Here is a 22,022-nt window from a genome sequence, read left to right on the forward strand (position 1 = left end):
CATGACCTGAGCTGAAGTCAGACACTTAACCAACTGAGCCACCCAGGCGCCCCTAGACCTTACTTCCTGATAGAAGGGTCAGGGTCACATTGTAGAAAACAATATAGATGGGAGATATTATTGCAGCCGTATTTGGAAAATCCAGTCTGCATTCACAGCATATAATGCTGTCACATGATATTTTATTCTAAACTAGAAAATGGCTTAAAAAAGAAATTCATTCTTTAGGTCTGTATGTGGATATTCATAACATTAACCACTCCTGTAATACAGAAACAGAAACTGATGAATCTGATCATGCATGATATTTTATAACATTTTGTCTTTTTTTTTGACTTAGTCATTCCTTTCCATATCATCATTGTCCCTATTGCCCCCTACCCTATACCTTTGTAGGTAGCCTTTCACGTTTTTCTCCAGTGTTCCTAAAATCATTATCATATATATACATATATAGACACATAATATATATACATGTATATACAACATATACATGTATAAATATATATATATAATATATGCAAATATACATATTTATATGTGTATATGTAAGGGTTTTGAAGATTTTTATTTTTTGTTTAACAGGTGAGATCATCATATACATAGATTTCTCTACCTAGCTTCTTTCATTCAGGAGTACTTTATGATCTCCTTCCATCTTGACTGGAATAGCTTCAACATCACAGGGTTTAGATGTGCAAGTCAACTTTTCCCCTTTCCCCTTTCCCCTTTCAGACACTGATGTTATTTTAGTTGTTTTTTTTTTTTTTTACCATGATAATGAAGTATGAAAAATCCTTTAAGAATATCCTTATATATTAGTTTTATATGTGTGCATAGATTACAGAGAGTGGGTATTGTTTGGTAAAGGGTATGTGTAATTTTAGTAGATGTTTCTGTCCTGCTTTTCAAAACTTGACTGTCTTACATTTCCATCAGAAATGTATAAGAATACCTCCTCACCCCACTAATGTCCATTATAGCTCTTCTTCATGTTTAGCAATCTGATGGATATGAAATAGCACAGTGTTAACTTTATTCTGCATTTTCTTAACTCCTATTGAATTTGAATTTAAGCAGTTTTTAATAATTTCAACATTTGGACTGGCTCCTCTGTATTGTCGAATTGTAAATATTTGTTAAATAAATGAATACCCTTTGCCCATTTCTTAAAGTTTTTTTTCATGACACGTTACAGGCTTTTTGTAATATCATAATCATAGTTGTTAAGGGGAGTGATAGTAGGCATGGTAAAGGATAAAACTGAAAGAAGGTTCAGGTATACTTTTAAAAAGATAGACATTCACTCAGGAAATTTAACTTTTAGAAAAGATAACTTAAAGTTCTTTTAATAATGAAGTAGAGGGGGTTGATTTCCTTTGTTTTGTTTCTTTTTGCTTGTGTCATCTTTTCCTAAACAAATGTTTTTTTTTTTTAATTTTTTTTTTAACATTTATTTATTTTTGAGACAGAGAGAGACAGAGCATGAATGGGGGAGGGTCAGAGAGGGAGGGAGACACAGAATCCGAAACAGGCTCCAGGCTCTGAGCAGTCAGCACAGAGCCCGATGCGGGGCTTGAACTCATGGACCGGACCATGAGATCATGACCTGAGCTGAAGTCGGACGTTCAACCGACAGCCACCCAGGCGCCCCTAAACAAATGTTTTTAATATAAAAAATTTGGTCTTTTTTAACATCATGGTTTTCAGTTTTGGTTTAAAAAAGTTTTCCTCACCCTTTGAATATATGTTATCCTAGAGTTTATTGGAGTATTTAGAAAAATATTTTTAAAAAGTGTTAAACACAAAAAAATATTTAAAACATGTGAGATATATTAAAAATAAAAATCTCTGACTTCACCACCACCCAGCTGTAGAAAAATGTGCACGATCATGCCTTTCATGCCAGTCCCTCGGTCCCATTCTGTTCTTCTCTTTACACAGCCATTATCCTCAATTTTGCTTAATTCCTTGCATTTCTTAATAGTTTTTACCACATTTACATTATTAATCAAGAGATTATTTAGTTTTGCTTATTAATAGATTTTGTATTGTTTTTGAATTACACTGTATGTGTTACCACTTTCTTTTTTTTAACCGTATATTCCTGAGATTTGAATGTAGTGTTGCATGTAGCTCTCATTCATTCATCACTGATGTGTATTTATTCATTAAATACATTACAATTTATTTATTTTTAAAAATGGTAGTAAAAAGTATATAATGTAAAATTTACCACTTTAATTATTTTTAAGTGTATAATTCAGTATTTTAAGTACATTCACATTGTTGTGCAACAGATCTCTAGAACTTTTTATCTTGCAAAACAAATTTTTAATAGCTCTTGAATAAAAATTCTGTTTCCCCCTTAAGGTTTATCTGTGTTGTAACGTGTCAGAATGTCATGTCAGAATGTCCTTCCTTTTTAAGGCCGAATAATATTCCATTGTATGGTTAGACCATTTTGTTTATCCATTCTTGTGTTGATGCAGTGAGTATGAGTGTGTAAATATCTCTTCAAGATCTTGCTTTTGTTTTTCTTGGCTGTATACCCAGAAATGGAGATTGCTGGTTTATATAATACTGTTTTCAAGTTTTTGAGGAACTGCCATACTGTTTTCAGTTGTGATTTGTACCATTTTAAATTTGCACCAGCAGTGCACAGGGTTACAATTTCTTTACATCTTTGCCAACACTGCTAACTTTTCTGTGTTTTTGATAGTAGCCACCCTAGAGGTTGTGAGGTCATGATAACCTCATTGTAGTTTTGGTTTTCCTTTCTCTAATGATTAGTGATGTTGAGCATCTTTTCATAGGCTTGTTGAAAGTCCTTTGCCTGTTTTTGACTTGGGTTATTTGATTCTTTTGTTCGTGTTGATTTCTAGTTCTTTATATATTCTGGATACTAACTCCTTATCGGATATATGATTTACGAAAGTTTTTTTCCCATTCTGTACATTGCCTTTTCACTCTGTTGATGGTTCCTTTTGATGCACAGACGGTTTTCAAATTTGGTGGCCAATTTGTTTAGTTTTGCTTTTGTTGCGTGTGCTTTTGGTGGTGTCATATCCAAGAAATTGTTGCCAAATTCAGTGACATGAAGCTGTGGTGTGTGTGTGTGTGTGTGTGTGTGTGTGTGTGTTCGTTCGTTGAGGAGTTTTTAGGTCTTCTGCTTAAAATATATCAGAACTTTAAAATCATTCTAATGTCTATATACTTCTTGTTGTTCCTCATTCTTCTGTTTTTTCTTTATGAACATTATTTTATATATTTCAGGATATATACAAGAAAGTGCCATGTATGGAATTCAATGTAAAATGTATTTATCATGGTGGGTCTCTGTCAAAAACTAGCTTATTATTTTTTTAAAAATGTTTATTTATTCAGAGACAAAGCATAAGCAGGGGAGGGACAGAGATTAGGAGAGAGAGTGAGTCCCAGCAGGCTCCACACTGTCAGTGCAGAGCCTGACATGGGGGCTTGATCCCATGAAATGTAAGATCATGCATGACCTGAGCAAACTCAAGAGTGGGACCTTTCACCGACTGAGCCACCCAGGTGCCCCTGTTAGAAACAAGTTTAAAATCTGTTTCTTTCTTTCTTTTTTTTTTTTTTTAATACTTGTTTATTTTTTGGGAGAGCACAAGTCGAGGAGGGACTGAGAGAGGGGAACAGAGGATCTGAAGCAGGCTCTGCACTGACAGGTTGACAGCAATTAAGCCTGATGTGGGGGTTCAGCTTACAAACTGTGAGATCGTAACCTGAGCTGAAGGTGGATGCTCAACCAAATGAGCCACCCAGGTGTCCCCAGAATCTATTTCTTAAGTCAGGGATTGGCAAACGGTTTTCTCTGACAGGTCAGACAGAAAATATTTTAGGCTTTGTAGGTCATGCTGTTTTTTGTTTTGTTTTGTTTTGTTTTCAAATTTATTTAAAGTCGGTATTTTTATTTTATTTTGTTGTATTTTATTTTCTTTCTTTTGAGAGAGTGTGAGTGGGGGAGGGGCAAAGAGAGAGGGAGACAGATAATCTCAAGCAGGCTCTGTGCTGTCAGCACAGAGCCCAGTGTGGGGCTCGAACTCATGAACCATGAGATCATGACCTGAGCCAAAATCAAGAGTTGGATGCTTAACCAACTGAGCCACCTAGACGCCCCAATAAATTTTTATTTAAGGAATTTTACATATGATTCCTTCCCCTGCTAGTCATTGTAGTTCTCCAAAGTCAGAATCATAATCTTCAAAATAACCGGGTTGTTTTTTTTTTTAAATGTTTATTTACTTTTGATAGCACATCAGCAGGGGAGGGGACAGAGAGAGACAGGGACAGAGGATCCAAAGCGGGCTCCAGGCTGACAGCAATGAAACCAGTGCAGGTGCTCGAACTCAGTGAACCATGAGATCATGACCTGAGCCAAAGTTGGATGCTCAACCGACTGAGGCATCCATGTGCCCCTCAAAATAGCCCTTTTACAAGAACTTCTGTTGAGTCCACAATTGTCACTGTCAGTCCAGTTCTTTCAATTGGGTTTCTTTGATCTCCACTTGAATATGAACATACTTCAAAAATTCCATACCTGTAATTGTTGGGATCCAGTTTCTTTATTTTAGGGCCCTAGAAGTCAAATTGTAGAAAGTACATTGATTGTTATTTTGGAAACTGATCTAAAATTGTTATTCGTTAGTTGTTTATAGTATTGAAAAGTCTGTTACTTCCACTTTACTCCACGAGCCTAGTAGAAAATGTTACAGGTCTCTTTGTCAACATTGCAATAAATTTGCTGTGATGAAAACATAACTTGTGTCTTAATGTAGTCACAGATCATACTGTTTATGTTGCAACAACTCAACTTTGCGTTTGTAGCATGTATGTAAAGGAATTAATGTGTTTGCAATAAAACCATGGACACTGAATTTTGAATTCAACATAATTTTCCATGTATAAAGAAATGCTTTTCTTTTGATGGCTTTTTCCTACAATTTAAAGATGTGGAAACTATTCTTAGCTCATGGGTTGTATAAGCCCTCCTCCCCAGTGCCCCCGCAAAAAACAGGTGGCTTCTGCATTTGGCATGCAGGCATAGTTTACCTATTCTTGTAAGGTATATATGGGAAGGTTATTGCTCAGGCCTAGGCTATGTACATTCTCAACTTTATCAGAATTCCAAAACTTATTTTCCTAAGTTTTATCTATATACATTGACACATTGTGGTTAGAATTTTGGTCACTATCTGGCATCACTAACTAGAGTTTTGGCATCTGGCCAACACTTGACATTATCAGACTTTTAAATTTTGTCAGTTTGGTAGGTATAACATGGACTTAATACTTAATTTTTTTATTTCCTTTGTTAATAATTTGAATATTTTTCATGTTTATTAGCTATTTCTGCTACCTCTTTGACAAAATGCCTAATTAAATCTATTGCCCACTTGCTGTTGGGTTGTTGGTGTTTTCTTAACTGAAATGTTGGAGTTCTAAATATCCCGACGAATAAATTTGTCAGTTATAGCTATTGCAAATAACTTCTCCTAATTTATGACTTGTCTTTTTAAAGTTTTTGCATTAGCAGTATTTAATTTTTTTAAGTTTATTTGAGAGACACAGAGACAGAACGGGGAGGAGGGGGAGACAGAGGGAGGGAGGAAGAGAGAGAGAGAGAGAGAGAGAGAGAGAGAGAGAGAATATCCTAAGCAGGCTCTGCACTGATGTGGGGCTTGAACTCATAAAACTGTGAGATCATGACCTTTTTCTGTCTCTCAAAAATGAATTAACATAAAAAAATTTTAAAGTAAAGCTTTTCTTTAAACTATCCTTCCATTAAATTTTACTTTGTATTCTTGCGGAAAGGTTTTTATTTCTCTTGTGTAAATACATAGGGTTGAAATGGTTGGATGTACCAAGTTTATCTTTTTTTTAAGTTTTTAATTTAATTCTAGTTAACATACAGCATTATATTAGTTTCAGGTGTACAGTATAGTAATCAGCACTTCCATATATCACCATGTGCTCATCACAGGTATACTCCTTAATCTTCACCTGTTTTACCCCTCCCTGCCCCTCCCCTCTGGTAACCATTAGTTTGTTGTCTATAATAAATTAGAGTGTGTTGCTTGCTTTGTCTCTCTCATTGTTTTTCCCTTGTTTTGTTTCTTAAATTCTGCATGTGATTGAAATCACGTGATATTTGTCTTTCTCTGACTTAATTATTTCACTCAGCATTATACTCTCTAGCTCCATCCATGTCATTGCTAATGGCTCTACTAAATTTTAATATGATTTTATTCAGTTTCCCAAATTTACTCTGTTGCAATTCTAATTAAAAATGCATGCATTTAAGCTGCACCTGGGTGGCTCAGTCGGTTAAGTGTCCGACTCTTGATTTTGACCCAGGTTATCATCCCGGGGTTGTGAGGTTGAACCCTGCTGTGGGCTCTGTGCTGGGCATGGAGCCTCCTTGGGATTCTGTCTCTCCCTCTGCCCCTCCTTCCCATGTGAATGTGCACACACTCTCTTAAAGAAAATTATAAAAATGGGGCGCCTGGGTGGCTCAGTCGGTTAAGTGTCCGACTTCAGCTCAGGTCATGATCTCACAGTCCATGAGTTCGAGCCCCGCGTCAGGCTCTGTGCTGAGAGCTCAGAGCCTGGAGCTTGCTTCAGATTCTGTGTCTCCCTCTCTCTCTGCCCCTCCCCTGCTCATGCTCTGTCTCTCTCTGTCTCAAAAATAAATAAAAACATTAAAAAATTTTTTAAAGAAAATTATAAAAATCATGCATTTATTTATTACTTTTGGAAGAATCAATTTTTATTGTTATACAGATTTTGTTTTATGCTATTTACTTAAATTTTATGGTTGTCAAGTAGTATGTATTGTGTTTTTTTGTGTGTCATTTGTTAAGTATCTTATTTGTCACCTTTGCAAATGGAGTCTATTTTTCAGGGATGCCTGAGTGGCTCAGTTGGTCCAGCATTTGACTTCGGCTCATGTCATGATCTCATGGTCCATGAGTTCAAGCCCTGCATTGGGCTCTGTGCTGACAGCTAGAGTCTGGAGCCTGGTTCGAATTGTGTCTCCCTCTCTCTCTGCCTCTCCCCCAGTCGCTCTCTCTGTCTCAAAAATAAACATTTAAAAAAAATATATTTTTTTTATTTGTAGGTTCTTATTGCAAGAATAGCTTAGCTATGTTACTGAAATCCCTTATTAAATATAGTAGACTTTTAAAATTTGAGACTGTAGTTATCCAGACATGAAGCCATATCAACTGAAAATATTTTCTTTTCACAGTGACTGCCCAAATTATGTAATTAATTTTTTTTACTATAAATTGTGGGATTATAATAATCGTGGTAGTTGTCACCTTTGACTAATTTCTAATTCTAGTTAATTAGTTGTCATATTTTGTTAATTTAGGCCCAATTGTTAGTTTTTGTCACATAGGCTTAGTCTTTATTACATTTAAAAAAAATATTCCTATCTTACCTTGTGGAATGGTTGAAGAATATTTGTGTTTATGTATTACTGGATTTAGTTTGTTAATATTTTTTTAAGGATTTTCCTGGTAAAGTTTGTTTACTATTGGAGTTGTATGTAGCTTTATTAAATGTTGTCTACAATTCACTAGTGAAACCATCCGGGCTTGGAGATTTCTTGGTGTGAGATTGTAAGTTATAAGTTAAAGTTTTCAAATAGGAATATAAGGTTTTTCATATTTTATGTCCCCCCACCCTTTTTTTTAAGGTAGAGAGAGACAAACCAAGAAACAGTCTTAAAATAATTTTTTTTTAATGTTTGTTATTTTTTTTTTTTATGAGAGAGCACAAGCAGGGCAGGGGCAGAGAGAAGGGGACAGAGGATCCAAAGCAGGCTCTGCAGATCCAAAGTGGGCTCTGTGCTGACAGCAGAGAGCGCAGTGTGGGGCTCGAACTCGCGAACTGCGAGATCGTGACCTGAGCGGAAGTCAGATGCTCCACCGACTGAGCCATGTAGGTGCCCCTTATGTTTCATCTTTTGTCAGTTCTGGTAAGTTGTATTTTTCAAGGAAGTTGTCCATTTCATTTAAGTGGCCTCTTCGTCTTTTGAATTAGAGGTAATTTAGTGGGAAGGACAGTGGCATCTCCTTGTTTTAATTTGCATTTCCCTATTAATGATGTGGAACAACTTTTTATTGTGTGTATTGGCCATTCTTAATGTTCTTTTGTGAAGTGTCTGTTCAAATTATTGCCCACTTTTCATTTTGGTTGTTTGTCTTTTTGTTATTAGGATAAAGGTTCTTTATATATTTTGGATACAAGTCTTCTGTCATGTAGATCAGTAGATTGAAATCAGTTGGGATATCCATCTCCATGTATCTGTGTCTATAAATCCCTTCATATCCATCCATCCATTTTGTGGCTTGCCTTTTTATGACCTCAGTGGTGTCCTTGAGTAGCACAAGTTTTTAATTTTGATGAAGTCTCATTTTATTATTATTGTTATTATTATTACTACTATTGTATTTGTGTGGTCTGTTCTTTGTGTTCTAAGATACCAGTCCCAAGATCATGAATATTTACACTTGTTTTTTCCTAGAAACTTTATATTTTTAGCCTTAGCTTTTACAATTAGGGTCCTCATCCATGTCATTTTAGTTTTTGTATATAGTGTAATGTAAAAGTCAAAATGTATAATTTTTGTGTGTGGATATCTGTTGAGTCAGCAGCATTTATTGAAAAGATTATTCTGATTGATATACCTTGGTACATTTGTTGAAAATTAGTTGATCTGTATATTGAGTCTATTTCCAGACTCATTATAAGTTCCATGGATCTATATATACATATATCTGTTCTGAGGCCAATATCACTCTGTCTCGATTCCTTTAATTTTATATTAAATCAGATATTCTAAGTCATATTTTCCAATGTTGTTTTACTGTACTAGATCTTTTGCATTTTCATGCAATTTCTTAGAACCAGCTTGTCAACTTCTATTAAAAAGCTTCCTGGGGTTTTTATTGTGATTCTTTTGGGTCTGTAGATCAGTATGGGGAGAATTGACATCTAATAGTGTTTTCCAATTCATGAATATTATATGCTTGTCAGTTTATTTAGGTTTATTTATTTATTTATTTCATTTCTCTCAGCAATGATCTGTAGTTTTCAAAGTAGAGGTCTTGTACATATTTTGTTATTCCTATATATTTTAAATTTCTTATGCTATTGTAAGTGAAATGATTAAAAATTAAATTTGTTGAGGTATAATGTACAGATAGTAAAATTTACCATATTTGAAAAATTAGTTTAATTTTTTTTTTTATGCTTATTTATTTTGAGAGAGAGTGTGTGAGTGAGTAAGTGTGAACAGGGGAGGGGCAGAGAGAGAGGGAGAAAGAATCCAAAGCAGGTTCTGTGCTAACAGCCCCTGACTTCCAGCTCGAGATGAAATCAAGATTTGGATGCTTAACTGACTGAGTCACCCAGGTGCCCCTAACTTTTCATTTTGAAATGATTATTGATTTACAAAGTGAGTTAGTACAAGTCGTCCAACTCTGTTCCTAAAAATTGTTTTGTCTGTATAAGTCCTTTGCATTTACGTATATATATTTTAGATTTACATGTAAATTTATACAAATAAGCTACTGGGACTTTGATTGGAATTGCATATTCTATAGATTAATTTCGGGGAGAATTGATATCTTAAATATATTGAATCATACCTACAAGCATGGTTTATTTCTTTTTATTTAGGTCTTCTTTAAATCTCTAATTTCTAAATTATTACTAAATTTCTAAATCTCTTGTAGTTCCTAGTTTATAGAGTTTGCGCATATTTTATAAAATTTAGCATACATATATATATATTTTTTTCTTTCCAATATTTTGTCTGGATTTTTTGTTCGTGGATAAATTGATGGACAATTTCCCCCCATAGAGATAGCCAATTATTCCTTCCCAGGTCAGTGAATAATCATGCTTTCTTTACTTACTTGAAATGTAGTATCCCTTATTTCTATTTTTTATTACCTTATAATTAGAAAATTGTTTTTTTCAGTCTCCATATGTTCTTTACTATTTTTGTAGATATCTTCCCTCAGATTGAGGATTTTCTCTTGTTTGCTGAAAGATTTTTTTCATGCATGAATATTAAATTTTGTCAAATTATTTTTCTTCATTATTGAGATAGTCCTGTGTTTTCCTTTATTGTGTTATGTGGTAAATTCATTTTTGAATATTCAACCCATCTTATATTCATGGGATAAATCCTACTTTGTCATGACTTATTATTTGTTTTTTATATTTTTATTCAGTTTGCTAGTATTTTAAGTATGCTAATACTTTAAGCACCTATGTTTATGAAGGGTATTGGTGTAAAGTTGTCTTTTGTTGTATCTTTCTCTGGTTCTGGTGGCAGAGTAATAGTGGCCTCAGAAAATTGGTTAAGAAATATTCCTTTCTCCTATATTTGCTAAAAGAATACATATAAGATGGGTGTTATTTCCTTAAGTATTTAATTTACTAGCAAGTCATCTGTTCCTGGTGCGTTCAGATTTTCTTTATCTTTTGTGTCTGGTTTGGTAATTTGCACCTTTCAAGGCATTTCCTTTAAGTCAGCACAGTTGAATAGAATTTTTGCGTGATGATGGAAATGTTTTGTATGTATACTATTAAAATATAGTAGCCACTAGATAGCTACCCTTGGCAGTTGAGCACTTGAAATGTAACAAGTGCTGAACTGAAGTTTTCATTTTGATTAATTTAAATAGACATAGGTGACTGGTGGCTTCCCATGTTGGACATTGAAGGTCTAAGCTGTCAAATTTATTTCTATAAACTTCTTAATAATTTTTAAGTGTATTGTCATAAAGTTGTTCATAGCATTTTAAAATTTATTGTTAATGTTTATATTTTCTCACTTTGTATTTAATTTCTATGAAGTCTTTACTGCTATACGTTTCATTCCTGATATTATTAATTTTGTATTCTGTCTCTCAACTTCTTCATATAAATTTTTTAAAAAATACTTTAACTGAAATATACATAAACTTAAATTTACTATCTGAGCCATATTTAAGTGTACAATTCAGTAACATTAAGTAAGCTGGCATTGCTGTGCAACCAAATCTGTAACGCTTTCCATCTTGCAAAACTGAAACTCTATACCTGTTAAATAATAATTCCCCATTCCTTCTCCCTCTAGCTGTGTCATCCACCCTTCTACTTTCTGCCTCTATGAATTTGACTACTCTGGGTACCTCATATAAGTGGAATCATACTGGGGTTTTTTTTTGTTTTTTTTTTGTGACTAACTTATTTCACATAACATAATGTTGTAGCCTGTGCCAGAATTTGCTTTCTTTGCAAATAGTAGGATTGGTGTATCTTGTGTTTAATGATCTCAGAAGAATAACAAGTGAAATTATTATAATTTTACTGATGCCATTGAGGGGGAAAAAAGTGCAGCTTACTCTGTTTCTACAGTTTTATAGCCCTTAAAATGATTTCCTTTAGCATTGCAATTCTTTCTAGTTATAAGGGGTAGGATAAATTAGATTCAGGACTTGAACAGATCCTTGTTTATCTGAATAGAAAGGGATATCAGCTATATCTGGTGAGCCAAGATGGGAGAGAAGATGAAAATTAAAGGTTTCACTTTATAAATAATATAACCATGTTACAGAGATTTTAGAATTGGAAGGATAGAAGATTTGAAAGTGTAGATTGGGACAGATTTGGGACTGTTTCCTTGTATCTCTGTGGCATTGTGCTTCTGGAACTATTGGCATAAGTTACTTCCACTTTTATTATTTTGTTAAAATTTCATTTTATTTTGCTTATGAAAATAATATGCCCTGAAATATTGAAATATTATAAAAATACATAAATGTTTTATTTCATTAAAGTGTATGATATTCTGTTATAGTGATATGTTTCAACTTTAATAGACCCTGGACAGTTTTTAGGTACATGCCAAATGTATCAATTTACGGATTTCGCTGTTCTTCTTGATCATTACTTTTAGAGTAGTATGAATACCAGTGAACCTTCAAAAAAGTAAAGTCTGTTGTCTTTAGTTGTCCTCATAGTGAAGAACAAATGGTTGTTTTATAACAAACGGTTGTTATCTGTTCTTTAAAATCACATTTTTTTAGTCTTAATAGTGTTCAAATGGATTATTGAAATTGTAACTTATTTCTATCAGAGGTATTTCAAGTGTCAACATTTGTTGGTCACCTTTTAGTAATAAAATCTATTAGTTATAAAATCAAATTGTTGTGAATATTCCACTGGTTTCGAGCTTTTTTTTTTTCCTATGGGAACAAATAAAAGCAAAAATTAATGAAAGTAAGTCCTGTGACTATCACCTATGAATCTCATCTCTCTTTATTGAATGTGTAGAGGTTACAATGGCATACTTGAATAGTTCTACAATAACAACACATATTTGAATGAAAATAAGAGAGCTATAGTCTATAGTCGTGACTTCCTGAGGAAGCTCATTCATCTTTGTTAGTACTTACCATGGATCGTTGATGATTGACCTGACTTAAGTAAATGGTTCATCTCTGGTATGGTAGGGCATTCAGTGGTTTGTCTTTGTTGGTAGAACATTCAGGGGGATTTTGTGAAAGAAATTCAACCACCTGATAAGAAGTTAGACTTGATGAATCTGAAGATTGCTTTCAGCCTCTGGGTGTGGTGATTTATGCCTGGTTCATAAAAAACTAGAGCCTATTACTCAAGGTGTGGTCTGTGGATTAGCAATATTAGCATCACCTGGGAGTATGTTAGAAATCAGATTCTAGCTGTCATCCTTTACCTGCAGAACCAGAATCTTTGGGGGTGGTGTGGAACTCAGGGATCTGTTTCCAACAAGCTCACCAAGAGATTCTGATGGCCGGTAATCATTGAGAAAGCATTGCTTTAGTTCAGTGATCCTCAAGAATTACTGTGTATCAGAAGCAAAATTATCTAGGGGTTTTTGTTTTTGTTTTAAAATTTTTAAAAGTGAGGTAAAATTGACATATAGCATTGCATAATTTTTTTAGATGTACAACATAATGATTTGCTGTATGTATGTATTGCAAAATGATTACTACAATTAGTTTCGTTAATACCCATCACCACTTATTCACTGTAACTTTGAAACACTGATAGAAATATATTTTACATGGAGACCTATGTGTGTACAGACATTTTTTATAGCATTGCTTATTGTTACTCTGACTAATGCACTTTGCTTTCTAGTATAGTTGTTGTTGTTGTTGTTGTGTTGTTTTGTTTTGTTTTTTTTGTTTTGTTTTTTTAAGTAATCTCCACATCAAACACAGGGCTCAAACTCATGACCCTGGGATCAAGATTCGCATTCTCTACCGACTAAGCCAGCCAGGTGCCCCTTCTACTCTGTCTTATTAAAAAACAATTTCCTGGCCCTGGCTCACTAATGGGTGATACCTGCAGTTTGAAAGAACACTGGATTGTTGTATTCTAATTATTATCCCATTTCCATGAAAAGTTTTCTGTTGGTTACTGGCCTGTTAATAGCAAAGATTCCTTTTCATCTTAAGATCATAAATACAAATTATCATTCTTTCTATTACTGTAAGTGTGTCCTGATGAGAATCGGGGTCTGTCAATAAAGGCAGAAGCTAGAATGGCTGTTGAAAAGCATCTACTAGTTTAAGACAAAGCCACATAAGTTCAGCTGTTGATGAATTGTATGTTTACCAAGAGTCTGTTGTTTCCAAACCTGTTTCTTTTAGTACTACTTGTCATTGTAATTGTATAATTTAAATTGTTTTTACACTAATGGAATTTACTCTGGAAAGTGAGTTGTTTCTTTCTTTGAAATTTTTTAAAATATTTATTTACTTATTTTGAGAGAGATAGAACGCTGAGTGGGGTAGGGGCTGAGAGTGAGAGAGAATCCCAATCTCTGTGTCAGCTCAGAGCCTAACATGGGACTTAGTCTCACTAACCATGAGACCATGATGTGAGCCAAAATGAAGAGTTGGATGCTTAACTGACTGAGCCACCCATGCACTCCAAGTGACTTGTTTCTATGAATAATTTGAATGCTTTGGAAATACTTACTACGTAAATCAGTAAAAACATGGAGGTGCAGGTGTCTGTATTTTGTCATTCCACTTTAAAGAAACCACAGTTGCAGTCATGGAGTTTACATTATGGGTGTAATTTGTTCAAGAAAGAACTCAAATTAACATGCTCATTCTGCAAGATTTGGTTGATCCTCAAATGGTTGGTCAGTATGCTTTTATATATCCCAAATAAAAATAAATGTGTAAGACATGTATATTTCATTTGTTAATGATTCCTGGCTTTATTGGAGTTTTAACTATTAAACTGTATTCCTAATCTGGTTCGAAGAGGCTTTTATTATTCAGCAAATTGCATTTTATTGAATAACACTAAATCATCTTAGAAATATATTAGTGACAAAATTCTAATGTTGTAAGCTTTTATTTAAAATGAACCTCACTTAAAATGAACAAGATTACCTCATTAAAAAAATTTTTTTTAATGTTTTATTTATTTTTGAGAGAGACAGAGACAGAGACAGAGACAGAGAGAGACAGAGTACGAGTGGGGGAGGGACAGAGAGAGAGGGAGACAGAATCCATGAAGCAGGCTCCAGGCTCTGAGCTGTCAGCACAGAGCCTGACGTGGGGCTCAAACCTGTGAACCACGAGATCATGACCTGAGCCAAAGTTGGACACTTAACTGACTGAGCCACCCAGGCACCCCATAGATTACCTCATTTTTATGCTTGTTATTACTTGGTTTTGCATTCTTCAGAGTTTATGTTTTCTTTTCTTTTTTGATTCTTTATTTTATATAAGAGAGAAAAGCAACTTCAGAATTGTTTGAGAACTAAGATTTCTAAAGTTAAAATTATAACTGATATTATTTAATATCTGAAAATTATGCTTTGATTAAAAACAAAAAAGTATGGGAGGAATCAAGTAATGTATTGGCAATGAAAGTAGCTAACAGCCCTTTCACAGTGTTCATTTATGTGTTTATTGGACTTCTTAGTTGATGTTTGTGCCTTGAAATGATCCTTCGGTATAGTATAGAAACATCAGTCTGCCTCTTAAAGCAAAGCCTCAGCAGGAAGACCTGGAGTAAAAGTTGACCTACCATGAAATTTGCTTTCATTGTCAAATACAAATACTGTACTTAAAACTGCTTAAGATACCATTGTTCTCCGTTCACAAAATCTTACAACTTACTTGCATTTAACACATGTACTCCTTTCATTCTTGTACTGAGGAAGTTTATTTATGTACTGACCACATCCACTGTTGCACATAGATTTTCCTTTTAAACTCCTTAGTTGTTCCCTCTTTGTTGGATCATTCTCATAAGCAGACTACAAGCTGCAATATTCTCCATCATAAAAACAAGCAAAAAAACACCTCACCAAAAAGTAAAACAATGAGGAAAACAAAACAAAAATACCAGGTCGGAAAAAGACTTCACTGCAGATTTTAACCCTGTTTCTGCTCATTTTCTTTAATTTAGAGCAAAACTCTTACGGAGAGTTGTCTGTACTTAAGGTTCCTCAGTTCTGTCTTTTGGGATCACCCCTCTCCAGCTTGTACACTCATTTGTTCACTGATAATACTCTTGTCAAGTTAGAAGATCATTTCAGCTTTGCAAATGTTACTGATCCTTCTCAGTCTTCATCTTCTGTGTCAGCTCAGCAGTGTTTGTTTTGGTTGGTCAGTCTATCCTTGCTGAAATTCTTCCTTTACATAGCTTGTTTGACATCAGTCACCTAGTTTTCCTCTTGCCTCATTGGCTGTTGTATCTTAGTCTCTTTTCTTTATTCCTTCCTTTCTATCAGATTTCCAAATGGTGCAGAGGACTCTTTAGCTCTCTTCCATCAGTAGTAAATAAATTTGCTAGGTGATCTCATCTTGTCGCATTAATTTTAAGTGCCATCTCTTCATTGACTCCCCAATATGTATGTCATTGCTTGGCAAGAGTCTCCTTTTTAATTCCTCTTTATTAATATATCTAATTGCCATCTTATTATCTCCAGTTGAAGATTTAATAAAGTTCTCAAAATTAACAGGCCCAAAACCAAGTTACCTCTTTCCTGTCTGCTCCTCTCTTAGTGTTCCCATCTCAAGCAATGATACCTTGTTGTATTATCCTTTGCTTCTTTCATATCCAGCTTCTTATATATCATGGAATGCCTCTAAACCCAAATCAGACTGTTTCTCCTTTACATCCACCATTACTACCCTGGCCTTAGCCACCAATGTTTCCTTGGATTATTGCAATAATCTCCTCTAATTGTTCTTCCCACTTCCATTCCATTCTTCATTCCCTTAACATTAAAAATTTTATGTTTTATTTTATATTTGAGAGAGCGAGAAAATGGGGAGGGGCAGAGAGAGATGGAGACAGAATCTGAAGCAGGCTCCATGCTCCAGGCTCCGAGCTGTCAGCACAGAGCCCGATGGAGAGCTCTAACTTAGGAGCAATGAGATCAAGAACTGAGCCAAAGTTTGATGCTTAACTGACTATGAGCCACTTAGGCATCACATTCCCTGTAACATTTAACAGTCTTAAAGGAGTCCTATAGAAGCTAGGGTGATCCTTGTAAAATATAAATCATGTTAATCCTCATCAGGATCTTTTAATGACTTCCTTTCACACTTAAATATATTGCATTTTCCCCTATGGTCTGCAAATTTGTAATAGACCTATTCTCTGGCTTTTTCTCTTTTCTCATTTTTTAGCACTCTTCCTCTCACTTATTCAGGTACAGTCATTTGTCCTTCCTTTTCTTCACATATGCCAATCCTGTTCACAGTGTCTAACAGCCAGGAGTCTTCAATGAGAAATTGGTACTTTCAAGTGTTTCACTAGCTACTGGGATCCCCAATAAATGCAGTGTCCTGCTTTGTTTTGTATATGTAGGCTTTGAGAAACAGGAGCTATTTCTTTTGTTTGATTAAATGGGCCTCAAGGATGAGAAATCTTGTCCGGTTGATTATTTACCTGTTAAAATAATTGTTTTTAATGTTTCTTATTTTTGAGAGAGAGAGAGAGAGAGAGCACAAGTAGGAGAGGGGCAGAGAGAGAGGGAGACACAGAATCTGAAGCAGGCTCCAGGTTCTGAGCTGTCAGCACAGAGCCCGACGTGGGGTCAAACTCATGGGCTGAGAGATCATGAGCTGAGCCAAAGTCGGAGGTTTAATCAACTGAGCCACCCAGGCACCCTGTTAATTATGTATCTTAATGTAACTAGTACTTACATTAAGATTTGTTCAGCCTGTATGTTTCTTGTGGGATAACAAGCAAAATTTCATTTAAAAAATCTTTTAAGTTTATTTTTGAGAGAGAGCGAGTGAGGGAGGGGCAAAGAGAGAAAGGAGAGAAAGAGAATCCCAAGCAGACTCCACACTGACAGCGTGGAGCCTGATGCAGGGCTAAAACTCATGAACTGCTGCATCATGACCTGAGCTGAAATCAAGAGTTAGACATTTACCCAGACGCTTGAGCAACTGAGCCACCTAGGCACCCCACTAGCAAAATTTCAAATTCAAATTAGATGCTTTGTTAGAAATTGCCATCTCTGAAAAAGCTTTAAATCTCAAGTGCATTTTCAAATAAGGATAAAAAATTTGTTTTCAATAAACAATAGATACATGTGCTTCAAAACTCAAAATATATAAAAAATATGCTTTGAAAAGTTGTGTTTCTGTCTTCTAGCTACCCAGTTATGATTTTCATAGAAGATCAATGGAAGATATTTTTTATACTCATAAATTTTAAAAAATACATTAGTGATAGCCTAATGTATTTATTCTTTGTCACTTAGGTATTTTTACTTAATTAACCTTGGAAATTCATATAAAGCTACCTCATTATTTTTTTATAACTGCATAATGCTCTGTTGTAGGTATGTACTATAATTAATTTAGTCTCACTGATGAATAGATAGGCTGTTTCCAGACTTTGCTGCTGTAACTGTTCTTTTTTCATAGTTCCCTTGCAAGATTTAGAACTAATAAAACGCTGTATATTAACTATGGTCGAATTAAAAAATAAAAAGAATATTATATCTCTAGAATAAAATCTTAGAAGTTGAAATGCTGGCTCAAGAGGTATGTGTATTTAAAGTATCATAAATATCACTGTCTATTCTTTATTAGAGTTGTACCAGTTTATATTCCTACCAGTAGTATTTGACTGTAGCAGTTGGCGAACTTTTCTTCTTTCAAGGGCTAGAGTAAATATTTTAGGCTTTGCAGCTTACATATGGTCCATGTCACAAGTTTTTTTTGTTTTGTTTTGTTTTGTTTTTTTAGTATATATGTTTTGGCCTTGGGCCATAGTTCTGGCAGCTTTGGCCTGTAGCATGGCTGTCAGGCTGTTATCAAAACCTTTTGTCCTTACCAACCTGCTTGTGAACATGGTATCTCACTGCATTATTAATTTTCATTTCACTTATGAGCAAAGCTCATCCTTCATGTGTCCTTTCCTGGAATGTTTGTTCAAATCCTTTACTTCTGTACATGTATTTGGTTGTTTGTATTTTTATTGAGGCCTACGAATCTTATCTGTATCCAAAATGACCCTTTGTGATATCAAATACAATAAAATCTTTTTAGCTGGTTAATTTGTAATCTCTGGTTTGGTTTGTGTCTTCTCTGTAGCAGTTTTTGGGTCACATTTGACCTGTTATTGTTTTACTCAATAAATTAGTCTTTTATTCTAGATTTTGTGTCATTTTTAGAAAGGCTTTTCCCCACTTTATTAAGACTTAAAAATAATTTTTCCATATTTTTTATATTAGTGTTTTATTTTTTATGTTTAAACTTTGAAAACATCTGGAAATTATTTTGATAGGAGTTAAGGATCTACTTTTCCCAAGTGGCTAGCCTTTTCTCTCAATACCATATCCTGAATTTAAATGTAGAGGTTTTGAAAATTGCTTGCAATATTACTTTTTAGTGTTTACTTCTCATATACTGTAAAATTTAGATTAAGCTGCTGACCACATGAAAGGCGTATTCATTCATGAAACAGTTACTGAGCATGTGCTGTATGGCCTGGTACTAAGGATCCCTGGCCTTTAGTTGCTTACAGTCTGGTAGATTTATCACACCATATGCATGTGTGTGTGCAACACCCTACACTTCTTTATTTATATTTTCTCCTTAACTTTCTATTACTGTAAGAATTTTAAGTACATAGAACAATTGAAGGAATAGTATATTGAATATCTATAATGTAGTGCATGCTCTCTGATTCCTCCCTGCTGCTCTCTCTGTGTTATATATATACTATGTGAGTGTAAGCTGTAGACATTCCTAAGATTTTAGCATCTATTGTTTGATTATTATTTAATTAAGTAAGTGATGATTTTCTTGTTTTATTATTGTTTGTCTTATTATTCTGTTTGTCTTTCTAGTTCTTGAGGAGGGGGAACCATAGCTATCTTTTTAATCATTTTATCCCTTGAACTTATCACAATACTTAACCACAGAGTGGTTTCCTAATAAATATATGCTGAATGAATGAGTACTTTAGGCAGTAGGAAGCTGTGAAAGGATTTCAAGGGATATAATATGGAATGATTTATGGTTTAGAAAGATAATCTAGTGTCTCTCTGGAGGAGGGCAACTTGAGGAATGCTTTTATTTAGACTTTGTATCAATTAGGATTTGATTATAAGTAATCCAACTCAAACAAACTTAAACAAAAAGAGGAGTTTATTCTGGATCATGGAATCCAGGGAATGACTTGAAGAACCAACCAGTCTCACGAACGGTTGATCTGGGCTTCAGGAACAAATAAAAACAAGGCTGTTGGTACCACCAATATTTTTAGTCTTTGCTTCATTCTGTGTTTTTATTAGGTTCAGTTTGCCTGCTCATGGATCAATTAAATGTGGTTTAGGGGTAGGGTTTGTAAGAATATGATTGCTTCCTAGATGTCCATGTAGATTTAATTAGTACAGTGTCCACAGTAAGAGATGTGGAGTGTTAGAGTGGTGCCTTGTGGAGGAGATGGATTCGAGAGATATTAAGTAGGACAGTTTACAGAATTTGTCCAGAGGGAAAGAGAATTGGACTGATTTCTCTTTTCATGAGCAAACTGCTGGCTTGCTGATGCTGTTAATCAGGTGATGGAAATACAAGAAGAGTATGCTTGGAATGGGAACATGATGAACTTGGTTTTAAAAGTACTAAGTTGGAGATCCCTAGGGACTTATAGGAGCTTGTTGAATATGGAGATCTGAATCTTGGAAGAAAGTGCTTAGGAAATTCACAGCAATGGTGAAAGCTATGGTGGTGAGTAAAATAGTCTGAGTGTATAAAATAAGAGAATTGGAATATTGAGAGCATAAACAGAGGAAGAGGAATATGAAATAAATTAATAGACTAATTAGAAAGGTAGGAAGAAGTATAGTGTCAAAGAAACCAAAGGCCTTTTATTCAGGACATATATGCCACATAGGGATTGAAAAAAATCAATTGGATTTGACCATTAGGAAATTCTTGACGATCTTAATGAGAGCAGTTCCAATGAGAAGTTGGGACCCAGGTTGCATTAAGTTTGGAGGATTAATAACTGGGAGATGAAGTAGAAATAAACCGATGTAGACTTTTTTTCGAGAGGTTTGACTGTAAAGGGAAGGTGAAATGAGAGCTGGGAGGTTTTTTAAATTTTATTTTGGAATGGAAGAGATGTGAGCATTGTAGTTTCAAACGGTAAATAGTTTTTAAATTTTTTCTGGCTTGGATACATTTTATTCTTTATGTTTAAATACTTAGCATTGTAAACATTAACTGCTGTGTTTATTAGAGTTAGTACAGAGATAGTGAGACTTTAAGAGCAGAGACCTGTGTTCTAATCTCAGTTCCCCAGAATAATCACTGTAGTAATTAAAATGAAGTTTTATATTCTCTTCTGTGTGTTAGTCACTGTGTTAATAGGCCTTTTATACATACTATCATTAATCCTCACCACAAATTAATCTCTAAGGTGAGTATTAACACTGTTTTACAAATAAAGAAACCTGAGAGTTTACCTTTCAGGATCACATAGATTTTTAGCGATCATACTATGATTCCAACACAGATATGTCTGTTTCTGAAGTTGGTACTCTTTTTTTTCTGCATCACATTGCCTCCTTTCTAACTTCAAATAGCTTCTCAAGTTGTAGATCCCTATTTCCTTATCTGTCACATTAGGATAGTCCTATCACACCTATATCAAATTGCTGATTGAATGCTGTGGTATTATTATCTATATTTTGTTTGAAAAGAGAAATTATATATTTGGTTAAATACCAGACAGACCTTATAAATGTGGTCATCTTTAGCACTATCGTTTGTCTAAACAGTATTTTACTTTTTAAGGTGGTGGTATCATGGATACAGAAATGTCTGAAGATATAGACCACAACTTAACTCCTACCCTTGACAGCATGTCTTATGGAATGCCGAATCAAACAGGATCTGAAAATTCATTGCTGGATGAAGATGATTATTTTTTGAACTCTGGGGATCTTGCAGGAATTCCAGTCGTTGGTAGTGACAATGAGGATGAACAGGATTTTAGTTCAAAGGACAATCTTGTTTCTTCAATTCATACTGATGATAGCTTGGAAGTAGAGAGAAGAGTCACACAGCATGAATCAGACAATGAAAATGAAATACAGATTCAAAATAAATTAAAAAAAGACTTTCCTAAACAGTTTGATCAGGTTTCTGTCTTTAAATCAATACGGAAAGATTTTAGTCTAGTAAGAGAAAACAGCAAAGAGACATTTTCTGGAAAGGAGAAAAATAGAGACCTAACTTATCATGAACGTGAAAAACGATTGGATAAACCCCATAAAGAGTTGGATTCAAGGTTGAAAAGCAGTTTTTTTGATAAAGCAGGTAATAATTGTTGGAATAGAGCCACAAAACACAATAAATACGTACTGATAATAATATAGCTTTTATTAGTTCTGATTCTAAGCAAAATATGAACAGTTAAATTCATTGTAA

General features: G+C 34.4%; 1 protein-coding gene and 1 pseudogene across 5 annotated transcripts in view; one reads left to right on the top strand and one right to left on the bottom strand.

Moving 5' to 3' along the window:
* ZMYM4 (zinc finger MYM-type containing 4) overlaps positions 1 to 22,022 on the top strand; it is a 146,684-nt gene that overhangs the window by 62,606 nt on the left and 62,056 nt on the right. For 3 of the 5 annotated variants that reach the window (XM_043574445.1, XM_043574446.1, XM_043574443.1), the window contains one exon: positions 21,387 to 21,911. The exons of the other annotated variants lie outside the window; for them this stretch is intronic. In XM_043574445.1, coding sequence (XP_043430380.1) covers positions 21,387 to 21,911 — 525 coding nt within the window. The remainder of the gene's footprint in view (positions 1 to 21,386; positions 21,912 to 22,022) is intronic. 5 annotated transcript variants of the gene reach the window in all.
* On the bottom strand, positions 4,741 to 4,843 carry LOC122482359 (annotated as a pseudogene).

Source organism: Prionailurus bengalensis, chromosome C1 (genome assembly GCF_016509475.1).
Source record: "Prionailurus bengalensis isolate Pbe53 chromosome C1, Fcat_Pben_1.1_paternal_pri, whole genome shotgun sequence".
Classification (NCBI taxonomy): Eukaryota; Metazoa; Chordata; class Mammalia; order Carnivora; family Felidae; genus Prionailurus; species Prionailurus bengalensis.